The 12,701-nt window shown below is 34.4% G+C and overlaps 1 protein-coding gene across 5 annotated transcripts in view; it reads right to left on the bottom strand.

Moving 5' to 3' along the window:
• Nucleotides 1–12,701, bottom strand: part of LOC149787327 (ATPase WRNIP1-like) — a 47,622-nt gene that overhangs the window by 24,238 nt on the left and 10,683 nt on the right. For all 5 annotated transcript variants that reach the window (XR_016425150.1, XR_016425151.1, XR_016425152.1 and 2 more), the window contains exons 3-4: nucleotides 11,028–11,251; nucleotides 5,580–5,800 (exon numbers count right to left, since the gene is read on the bottom strand). Coding sequence is in view for 2 of the 5 variants with exons in the window: in XM_089977867.1 (XP_089833993.1) it covers nucleotides 5,580–5,800; nucleotides 11,028–11,251 (445 nt within the window). In the remaining 3 variants the exon portion in view is untranslated. The remainder of the gene's footprint in view (nucleotides 1–5,579; nucleotides 5,801–11,027; nucleotides 11,252–12,701) is intronic.

The following is a 12,701-nucleotide window of genomic DNA, read 5'->3' as shown; positions in this document are numbered from 1 at the left end:
TATATGCACGTAGCAGTACAAAATAATTAGTCCAAGGATATTTTACCCTATTGCATGAGACATTCAACAAAAACATGTCCTACAAACTGAATCCTGTCATAATAAGAAGTTAAAGATATACAGCAAATGAAACAATTTCAAGTTACACATGGTACCACATATACATTATCATTGGATTACCAGTAGCCTCCAGCCATCAGCCCCATGTGCAGAAAGCAAAAACAGAAAAGATTTTAAAACTTTCATTTCAATTAATGTTCACAGTTTGAAATTTTGTTTAATGTGTTATATATATTTGATTTAATTACATCTAATCTAATATATATTTATTTCAATTTAATTGTCAGTTTTTTTAAAAAATTATTTTTCATTACATGCTGTTGTAATGTAAATATATTCACATGAGGTTCTGGAACATGATCACGTGACCCCCTTTTTGTGTTTTAGAATACGATATATAACCTTTGTTTTGGAGAGATATTCTCAGCTAGTTGGGCTCTTACACTGGAAGTTGTATGTTGTGCTGTTTGGAGCTATTTCAAATTACTTGGATTCTAAAGGATTAATTTTTTTTTTCCTGGAAAATATGTGTGCTCAAGTGAAATTCTTGAACAAACACAGTTCTTATAAAAATCTGTTCAGATTTCCAAAACCGGAGTGATATTTCTTGTTTCTACAAGGAACTATTGACTTCAACACTACAGATTACAACATATGTCATCGTCTTCAATCTTGGACTCTTCGTCGGGACTCGAACTTGAAATCATTAGAACATTTTGTTATTAGGACTTGTAAAATTTTATTCATGGATTATTCTTGGATTATGTTTGGATTTGATTTTATAATCCCGTAAGTTCATATTTTTTCATTTATACAGAATTTTCCAGGGAAATAAATTATTATACTTTTCAAAGCTTGTTGTTTTCACATAAGAATTGGGTAGCTTGTCCTAAGGATAATTGTGAATTTTGGCTAGAATATTTCAGAAAACTTTGTTTTTTTAAATTTGAATTTCCCTGGTCTTTGAACTTTTTAGTGAAATCGACAAGCTTTTTCTTAAATGTCATCAAAAGTGGAAATCTTTCTTTCAAATCCTATGTAGGAACAATTGGATCTTTTCAAAAAAGATAAACTAATTCAACCTGCCAGAAAATATGATCTTTCTGAGGTAAAAGCTTCCTTAACAAAACAGGATATAAGAAATATTTTGGTTCAGTACTTGGTAGAAAAGAATGTTTGGGATAAAAGTGCTTTGGTTTCGATCAGTAAATCTTTATCAGACTCTGACATAAAAGTAAAGAAATTAGGATTAAAATACAAGATGGAATTGGATTTGAGAAAGCTGGAGCTTTAGATGGAAGAAAGAAAAATAAATGCATCTACAAGCACAAGAAAAAGAAAGACAGACAATTGCAGTTACAAGAAAAACAAATGCTGTTACAATATGAGAAAGAGGAGAGAGACAGGAAAGAGAGAAAGAAAAACAGATGCAAATGCAGTTAGATAAGGAAGAAAGAGAGAAAGAAAGACAAATGCAGTTACAAAAAGAACAAATGCATTTACAGTTCAAGAAAGAGAAGCAAGAGAGGAAATATCAAAGTAGAATGAAAGAAATGGAACTAGCAAGTGAAAAGCACATTCATACTTCAAATCCAAATTTGAGTTTTGATCTTGCAAAGAATATTAGATTAGTGCCCCCTTTCAAAGAAAAAGAAGTAGACAAATACTTAACTCATTTTGAAAAAGTTGCTGAAAATTTGAAATGGCCAAGGGAGCATTGGAGTTATTACAATGTGTACTCACTTGTAAGGCTAGTGATATTTACAATTCACTGTCAGTTTACCAAAAGTGGTGACTATCATGTGGTTAAAGAATGCATCCTAAAGGGTAATGAGTTAGTCCCTGAAGCATATTGGCAAAAATTCAGAAACTCTAGAAAAGAAGCTGGACAAACTTGTGTCGAATTTGCTTGAGAAAAAGAGCAGTTGTTTGATAGATGGTGTTTAGCCAAGAAAGTTGAACGAGATAATGAAAGTCTCAAACAAATTATATTACCTGAAGATTTTAAAAACTGTATACATAGTGACATTAAGTCTTATCTTGACGAGCATCAGATTGAAACCTTGGCCAATGCTGCTCGAAAGGTCAGTAAAATATCAAGTTATAGTTCTGAAACCTTACAGACAGGAAATACTTAGTCTGGCCCATGAAACTCCTTTGGCTGGTCATTTAGGGATCAATAAAACTTATCACAAGATCTTAACTCACCTCTATTGGTCAAAAATCAAAAGTGATGTTAGTAAATATGGTTATCTTGTCATACCTGTCAAATGGTAGGAAAACCCACTCAGAAAATTCCCAAGGCTAATCTACAACCTATTCCTGCCTTTGACAAACCATTTAGTAGAATTATGGTAGATTGTGTTGGTCCCTTACCTAAGACCAAGTCAGTTAACCAATACCTGTTGATCATTATGTGTGTGCGTCAACATGGTTTCCAGAGGCAATTCCTTTGAGAAATATTATAACTTTGATAAAGGTTTTTACTCAATTTGGCCTTCCCAAATCTATCCAATCTGGTCAAGGGTCAAATGTTAGGTCTGGAACATTCCAACCTATTTTGCTTGAATTTGGCATTCAGCAATTCAAAAGTGAAATTACGGTTTGACAGAACATCAGTGGAGAGAATTGTTGAATCTGGTAGTAATGGAGTTATGTCTCTCTTGCTCATTCTTCAAATTTTTCTTCAGATTAGATATTACGGCCCTGGATGAGTTAAATTATAATATTAGTGCTCCTGTGATCTAAATAAGTTATAGGAGTACCAGTATATTGAAAGAGATAGCCAGGTTAAACATTCAATTAATTTAGTTGTACCTGTCCCACTCAGTGAAGATTTAGGTGATTGTTGTTGTTGTTCTAGGGTTTACCATTATTTTTCAGCACAAGATAGGCTATACATGGCAGCCATTATAACTGGTGGAGGAAGAACCCTGGAAAACCCAGGGAAGAACCACCGACCCACGAGAAGCTACTGGCAGGCTTTCCCACGTATCCATGCTGGCCAAGCCTTGGACTCGAACCCACGCAGATAGAGGTGAGATGGCAGTGATCCGGAAAGGTGAGCGCTTTAGACCACTCGACCACATGAGGCCCCTGAAGATTTAGGTGAAGGAATATCATTGGATTCTACTGATACTGAAGTGACAAATCTTCGGAATTCAGAAATTATGAATGATCTGGACCAGAAACTTTCAATTTTGCAAAAGCAAGAAAGAAATGAACTTAAACAGTTATTATTTGAATATAAGCACTTATTTCCAGATGTTCCTACAAATACAGACAAAATTTTCCATGACGTTGAAATTGTAAATTCCAAACCTGTCAAACAACACCTGTACAGGATGAATTCTCTCAAACAGGAATACTTGAGAAAAGAAATTCAATATTTGCTGGAGAATGATTTTATAGAGCCCAGCAAAAGTGACTGGAGTTCACCATGTATACTTGTTCCAAAACCAGATAAAACTTTCCATATGTGTACTGATTATAGGAAAGTGAATAGTGTGACAAAAACTGATTCATTCCCATTACCAAGAATCGATGACTGTATTGATAAGATGAGAAATGCCAAGTATGTCACCAAATTTGACCTTCTGAAAGGATTTTGGCAAATTCCACTAACAGAGAGCAAAGGAAATTTCGGCATTCGTGCCTCCAGATGGACTTTACCAATGATTACCTCTGGTCTAGACAACTGTGATGCTTACATCGATGATGTCATCATCTACAATGACACCTGGAAAGAACATTTAGCAACAATTCAGAAATTCTTGAACATACTCACTGATGCATGTTTGACAATTAATTTATCTAAAAGTGAGTTCTGCCATGCTAGTTTAACTTTTCTAGGACACATCGTGGGACATGGACAATAGATGCTAAGGTCAAGGCTATCTCTGAATTTCCATGTCTGTAAATAAAAAGCAACTGTTTCGATTTTTTGGGTATGGTCGGATACTATTGAAAATTTTGTTCCAATTTTTCTATAATTGCTGAACCCCTGACAAATTTATTGAGTAAGAAAAACAAGTTCCTTTGGACTCAAAAATGTCAGGAGGCTTTTGACAAGTTGAAAGCTATACTTAAAAATGCACCAGTTCTTACAGCTCCAAATTTCAGCCAATCTTTTACACTGTCTGTTTATGCAAGTGATGTTGGGGTTGAAGCAGTTTTGATTCAAGAAGATGAAAACGGTACTGATCATCCTGTGTGCTATTTTTCTAAGAAATTAAATAAGCACCAAAGAAATTATTCAACAATCGAGAAGGAATGTTTAGCTTTGATACTGGCATTACAACATTTTGAAGTTTACCTTAGGTCAGCTCCTTCTTCGATTATTGTTTTTAGTGAACACAACCCCCTTACCTTCATTGGCAAGATGAAAAATAAAAATCAAAGACTATTAAGGTTGAGTTTGTTGTTACAGGAATATAATCTTGACATCAGACACATCAAGGGGAAAGATAATTTAATAGCAGATGCACTTTCCTGTGTATAACAATGTATTATTTCATGTACACTGTGCATAATTTATGAGTTCTTTTTAACCTCATGTATAATTAGTCTGTGGTAAAAAGAAAGCTTTATGTATAAATCTTTCTTTTTCTTTATGGGGGAAGTGTTACGTATGTTTGATTTAATTATATCTGATCTAATATATATTTATTTCAATTTAATTGTTTGTTTGTCAGTTTTTAAAAAAAATATATTTTTCATTACATGCCGTTGTAATGTAAATTTATTCACTAGAGATGATACCTTCTTTTAGAAAATAGTTTGACCATGACTGTTCGTTTTGCAAACACCAGGTGTTAACCTATATCCTGACCTTGATTCAAAATTAGTAGTAACCACATAAATAAGTTCTATTTTTATTTTAAAATGATTGGTTGTTGTCGAGGTCATGTTGGGACTATGAATTTAAGATGCAAATAATTTTTTTATTTTTATTTCTTAGAGTAAACTGATTGGTTTTCGTCAGGGCTACACTGCGTGTACATGATCTTTAACAAGTAAATAATTTTGACGAGGTTCTGGAACAGGATCATGTTACCCCCTTTTTGCATTTTAGAATACGATTATTTTTCAAAACTTGTTGCTTTCACTCTTTCCTGTGTTACTGTTTATTCGAGCATAAACATGTAACATAAGAAATGTTACAGCTTTACATGTGTATTCCTAAGAATTATAATTTGATATGTATTCAGCTATTAGTTACACAGTGATTATTGTCCAATTCTCACTTTGAGTTAAAATATTTGAGGTTTTTGTATACTCTATTCTAAATACTCTGTATTCATACATTTGAGACATCTCAACTTGCCAAGTAAACTCTTCTTCTGCATCTACACAAGTCCACTGGGAAAAATGAAAGCAAATATCAGAATTTTAAAGTGTTTTTTTTTTTTTTACTCTTGTATACTAATAACAGTCATAATTCATGCAATTCAAACTAACACACTATGAAGATTCATTTGCAAAGGAAAAACCAGTGATAAACTAAATAGAAAATGTACCTGTTTTGTCATATAAAATATGTGATTTCTGTAACCCTTCTTTTATATGTTCTGTTTTCACAACAACTGATTCAGCAGTTAATTCTCTTTTTTCATCTGATCGGCTCCTTGCGATTTGTGACTGTACTGCCATTTGCAAGCCATTCAAGGCAATCCTGGCATCCCCGTCACACAAATGGGACAACGTCTTAAGTGCCTGTGTCTCTATCCACACATTTGGTCTGAAATAAATTCACAAAGACACATCAGACATAGCAAGGTTTTTGTGCAAGTTGACAATATGAGTAATGGATTCAGGTTTGCAAGAGTGGCAATGTTCACCACACCATTTATACGACAAGAGTGGCAATATTCACCACACCATTTATACGACAAGAGTGGCAATATTCACCACACCATTTATACGACAAGAGTGGCAATATTCACCACACCATTTATACGACAAGAGTGGCAATATTCACTACACCATTTATACGACAAGAGGGGCAATATTCACCACACCATTTAAACAACAAGAGTGGCAATATTCACCACACCATTTATACGACAAGAGGGGCAATATTCACCACACCATTTAAACAACAAGAGTGGCAATATTCACCACACCATTTATACGACAAGAGGGGCAATATTCACCACACCATTTATACAACAAGAGGGAAATTTCTGGCACAAGAATGCGTTGCTCATTAGACATTTCTGGAAATTACCTTTCAGGAAAATTAGATACATTCACTTTTTATCAAAATGAGAACAGAAATATTAAGAGTTAAAGCAAAAAAAGACAAACAATTTTAAAACATAGAGTGATTTTTGTGTGCTTCAATTAAAATGTTTCTTTGACTGAATTCACCAGATCATATGTATGTACATGTAGGTGCAGGGTGTAGTGGAACATGAGCATGATCATATGTATGTACTTGTAGGTTTAATGGAACATGAGCATGATCACATGTATGTACATGTAGGTTTAATGGAACATGGGCATGATCACATGTATGTACATGTAGGTTTAATGGAACATGGGCATGATCACATGTATGTACATGTAGGTTTAATTGAACATGAGCATCATCATATGTATGTACATGTAAGTTTAATGGAACATGAGCATGATCATATGTATGTACATATAGGTTTAATTGAACATGAGCATGATCACATGTAGGTTTAATTGAACATGAGCATGATCATAGGTATATACATGTTGGTTTAATGGAACATGAGCATGATCATATGTATGTACATGTAGATTTAATGGAACATGAGCACAACCCTGGCTATATAGTACCAATGTTACATTTTAAAATTTACTTCCGAAAGTACAATGGGAAAATTGCATAAAAAAACTTCCCACCAAAAATCAAAATATATCACAAGTCGTTCCACTACCTCAAAAATCTAGCCCTTCCATGTTAAAAGAGACAATGACGCCGTCTCTTGGTTTGTTGAAGCAATAAAAGTACTAAAATGTTTTCTTATTGAGACAGAAGTGGTCTTCCCATTATCTACTATTACAACAGAAGTGCATGAGCTCCTAGGGATGTTATGTCACATAAATGTGGAAAGCCATGGTTGTAAGTACCAGTACATGTATTATGATTTGTGTAGTCTGGTGTTGGGTCATTTACTCTCATATCATGAGCAAAATTGCAGAAATGGATGTTTCAATGTACAGCTATGTTTTGTGTCAGAACAGATTTTATTGCAATTTTTCCTTTTGAGTTTTGGTTTATTGCTTCTTTGTAATAGGCTTGTTTCAGTTTCCTTATAAGAGACTGTTTTGTTGCACCATAATTAATAATTTGTAATTTGTTTACATACCTTTGTGACACTCATCTCAGTTTTCAAGCAGTTTGGATTTTTTATTATACCAATTAAGCCATCTGTGTGCTTCTATTATGTTTTTGTTGGAGCAACATTTATAAGGTAAATATTATTCAAGAAATATTTTACTTTGAAAACAGGTTCCTAATACTTATATATTACCTGATTACAGACAAATCACAGCAGACCAAATTCAATGAACACGTTTGCACCAGCAAACCTTGTGGAAACATGAATAACCTGTCTTGTTACACAGCTGCTAAATTATCTAGCAAGATAGCCTGTGATGCCACTTTCTGGAGAATGCTGAATCTTACCTCCATCCCATGACTTAAATAATGTAACTCAGTGAATAGTTCTACTTGAATGTTATGTTTAAATAAGGTTTACAGGCACAATAGTCAATATGCAAAAGAAATTCATATGGTCTTGGATTAAATCCTTGTTAAAATGAGCAGATAACGGTCATTATTTAGTTATTTACTAGTACATATGAATCTGTTTAGTATATGTATTCCTTTGTAAGATTGCAAATTATTCTGTGATTTCCATGCATGCACATGTTGTCTGAACTAATTTAATTTCTCAAGTCCACTACATTTTCTTTCATGTTGCAAAACAAATTGGAAATCATGGAACAGGTGCTCTTTGAATGTAACTTGTCCAGCATCTAAAAAAAAAGAGATAGGAAGTTTTATGTTTGTGGTACTATGGCTTTTAATGGAATTGTTTCTCTGCAAACACCACAGAAGTATAACTCTCCATTTTGCCTTGTAGGCTTTCAAAGTAGTGAGCCTTCTTGGACAAGCAATTCCGTTGATAAATTGTTCACAGAAATATTTCTTTCAGAGGGACAGTAATTTGCCAGATCTGCAGGTCTAGCATTTCTGGGTTGGAATGGAAAACCTACAGGTGTTGTTCCTTCAGCATGCAATGACAGGATTTTCCCAGTTATCTCCTCTACTAGACTTACGAGGTCATTTATCAAAGATTTATCCCACCTGCAGTGTCTTGAGGAAAAAAATGAATCTGGTCTCCTCTTACTGATAGACTCCGAAAAGGCTTTCCACTTGGTTGAATAGGGCTTTTTTAGAGAATACCCTGAAATCTTTTAACTTTGGGGAGGATTTTCCTGGGAATTTCCTTCACTAGACTCAAGAGGTCATTTATCCAAGATTTCTCCCACTTGCAGTATCTTGAGGAAAAAATTAATCGAGTCTTCTCTTACTCAGTTGAATGGGACTTAGAGAATGCCCTGAAATCTTTAACTTAAAGTATTCTGTAATAAAACAAGATTGTGCTTCATAAATAATAGACATTTATCCGCATTTTTAGCACTCAACTTATTTATAAAAGGAATTGAACTTCTTGCAATAGAACTAAAATACAACACAAATATTACAGGCATTTTCTAGATTGAAAAGCAGTTCAAATAAGGGCAGCACGCTGATGATGCTTGTTTTATTATTAGACAGTTCCCCTTTGTCCTTGAAGACAACCATGCAGATTTTAATAGACTTGGCCTTGGCATCAGGTCTGCACTATAATGTTTTTAAATAAAAAACTATTTGGATTGGAAATAAAAAAATTCTAATGAAAATATGTCCTGAAATTGATATTAGCTGGTCAGTTGTCAATTTTAGATTACTGGGAGTCAATTTCTCTTTGAATTTGGAGGATATGGTTGAACTTAATTGTTTGACAAAGCTGAAGATTAATTTAAATGATAACGATAAATGCACCGTCTGTAGGCAAGGTAACAGAACAAACTGAGCCTATTCTATGGCTGTTCAGTCAATGAACATTTATCTGAGAAATGGATCCAAACTTATGACCCAAATTTTAAAATACATGAAAAAATGTTTTTATTGGAAATAAAAACTTTGATGATCTTATTAACTTTCTAATTTCACTTACAAAATATGTTAGTTATGTGCAGATCACACTATGCATCAAAAATCATAAATCTCATCAAGCTTGTTTTGCAATCTGTACATGATGTATCCAATTTTCAACAGTACACTAATCATTTTGTTTTAACACCACTCAACAAGCAACATAACTTCTATTGTCATTGCAGGCTTTGTAATATTCACATATAGATACATTTTATTCAATTTAAAATTTATGAATTCAGGGCATATATACATATATATATATGTATATATATATATATATATATATATATATATATATATATATATATATATATATATATATATATTCTTGATTACCATGCCAATTCTGTCATAGTGGCATCCATAGCTAATGAAATCAAAGGGAACAGTACAATTTATATGTGCTGGGAAATTTGGGAGAGAAAAGGAAAAGGAAATAAAGAATATGAAACTACTGTGGACAGAAATGTTCATTAACAATCACGAAGCATCTGTTAATCAATTCACAGGCTTCCATTCCAATCTCATCCCTATTGTTCATTGCTTCAGATCTGGGACCAGGAAGACGAAGTGTGGAGGCTTGACACAGTACCTTGTCACAATGAGCTACAAATGGAGTCAATCACAGCTGGTGTATATTCAAATAAGGACAGAGGGTGAATGTCCATCAGCAGAGGTTAGATCCAGGCTATGCTTAACTTGCTGTCATGGAAACCAGATCAAGCATAGAAATAAGAGTTATGACATTGCAAACCAGATGTTATGTGTCTCGGAAATTTCTCTGGTCCATGAGTATGGAAAATGTCTTTGACTGTCCCAGAGCTGCAACATCTCTGTTCCCTTATGGTACTTCTGGGTTGAAAAATGGTGCACAAGTTTTGTTGAAGGCTGGACTGACATTTGACACAATTTTTTATAAGAAGGCGTATTATTGTTAGGATCTTTAAGCTGCCCTTCAAAACTGCAAGATATCAGCAACTCAAACAGAATGTGGTAACTGTCTGAAAGAAAACTGGTCTTTCTTCATTAAAACACTAACAGATCAGGAAATTCTAAAGATGGAACAGGACAAAACAGGATGACAAGGAGATCAATACTCTCAGTAAGTAACTAAAGTGTTTTCTACATGGATGCACAGAAAGCTGAGACTTCCCTGGATACTGCCAGATCAAACAATGCGACTTCTGAATTAGTTTTCATTGTCACAGGGGTAGGATGACAAAGAAGTATCCTGCAATGGTAGTGAAGATTAAATGGGGAATGCAGGTTGTCAGTGACAGTAAACAAGGCTGCAATTCGAACCAACCAAAGATATGGCAATCTCCAAATCTGGGCTTTGTGCTTTGTCTACAGTCTGAGATGGGTACCATATAAACAAGAAAGGAAAATCACCATAGCAGGTATTGTGCATGGGTCATAACTGAGCTGGGAACAGTTTGCGTTGTTTTTCATGGTCTGCACTGGATATCATGGTAGTTTCAAACATCAAATCTGGTGCCTTTTGCACTGTACATTATGAAAAGATAGGCTAAAAGTGGTTAGCAAGATATCGGATGCCATCCACATTTTGGATCCAGGACTAGGCATACTGGGAAAACGAATGACCATACCCAGAACAGTTACTGTTAATTTGAACTGTAAAACACTAATTTATCTTTAGCACAGCAATGATAGTTGCAGAAAATTAAAGACAGACCAGGAAAATGAACACATTCTGTCATACCTCTCAGACTCCAATGCAGGTGTAATGTTGACGTCAAATACTTCTGCATCAAGTTCTGGAAGTGCTTTCAACAGGATTTTCTCTATCTGCTCTGCCTCGAGCTTTTCTAGGACAATAACTCGACAGCGACTGAGGAGTGCAGAGTTTACTTGAAATGAGGGATTTTCTGTTGTTGCTCCTATCAACACCACTGTTCCATCCTCTACATGGGGCAACAGAGTGTCCTATTAAAACAAGAAACCACTTTTAATAGAGTCTCCACGATGAGAATTACTAAGCAGCGGCATCATGCTGATTATTTTGAAGGTCTTATACTCCACGGTCGAATTCTCATTAGAACACAAAGAACTTGAATTTTTCTTAAATGTTACATTTTTCAATAAGATATCAATATTCTACTTTTACTTGTAAAAGATTGTCTGGTTATGTTTTAATAAAGGTTACTACATTTACCATATGTCTGGATACCATAAAAGTTACAACACCCCAAAACTAGGAGAAGACACTGGAGCTGATGAGATTTGAGGGCATGATGGCAGGGTCATGCAGTCATCTCATCTACATCAATGAGTTAGCAATCTTATTTAGTTTCTGATTTGAATTTTTCATGTTCAAGCCAAAAATATTACAAATTCATCCTGGCTGTACTTTCAACAAACATAACACAGCTAAGCTCTTTGTTAATGGTCTGACCCTACTGATCATATTACCTATATATATATATATATATATATATGCAATAAACTGAAAACGAACAGTGCAAAACTAGTATCTAGCTAGCCTGAGCACTTTCGACTCTTTCATGAGTCTTTTTCAAAGGCAAATACAAAACACAGACGAGATAAACAAATAAAACAGAAAAATGGTTATGTTTGCAAAACTCTACATGGCTGTTTCTACAAGAATTCAACCTTTTAACTTAATTATGTGTCAACTAGTTTATTTCAACTTGTTGCTGATACTGGAAAATATTTGTATTGACCTAGAAATTGATGAGCCATAATGACATGTTATTTTATGTAAATTTATGTAAGCGCAGATTATATCCCAGATATTTCATTGTTATAGTATTCATAGGCTATTAAGCAAATTTAGAGAATTATTCAAAAGAAAATGTGTTGGCTGAAAAAGATAATTTTATTTGTGCATGGTTGTCTTTTTCTAGTCTTCTGCATCAAGTTTAAACTGCTTGGTTTCAATGTTCTAAGGCAGTGTATCCACTAAAATTCCTTTTCTTTCCTGGTTTGGGGACTCCAGCTGGGGTTGTGAGCAGTTGCAATAAGTGTTATATCACTGAAAGTGTGGCATGGAGAGAAGTGTTCTGCGACTGGGCTTCTGTACAGCTTCTTTGTCATCCAATCAGATCTATAAAGGTTGATCTTTTTGTGCAGCTTTTCAGTTTCTCCAACATGCTGAAGGTTACATGTGATGAGATAAATGAAATTCTCTGTTTTGCACATTTTGTTTGGACCATGTAAGTTTAATTTTTCTCTAGTCACTGTGCTAGAAAATGTCCTGGTCTCTAACATATGTTGACAGGTTTTGCACCTCTTATCACCACAGGGGCTAGATTGACTAGGGTGGTCTTGATTTGTGATTGGCATCAGCTTCGCCCTGACTAGGATGTCCATGAGGTTATTTAGTCTCTGGTAGGCAACTACAAGTTTGTTGAGA

The sequence above is a fragment of the Sinohyriopsis cumingii genome, chromosome 12 (assembly GCF_028554795.1).
Source record: "Sinohyriopsis cumingii isolate HCF-2022 chromosome 12, ASM2855479v2, whole genome shotgun sequence".
NCBI classification, from domain to species: domain Eukaryota; kingdom Metazoa; phylum Mollusca; class Bivalvia; order Unionida; family Unionidae; genus Sinohyriopsis; species Sinohyriopsis cumingii.
The sequence above is the reverse complement of the archived record's forward strand: the minus strand, read 5'-3'. Positions and strand labels throughout refer to the sequence as shown.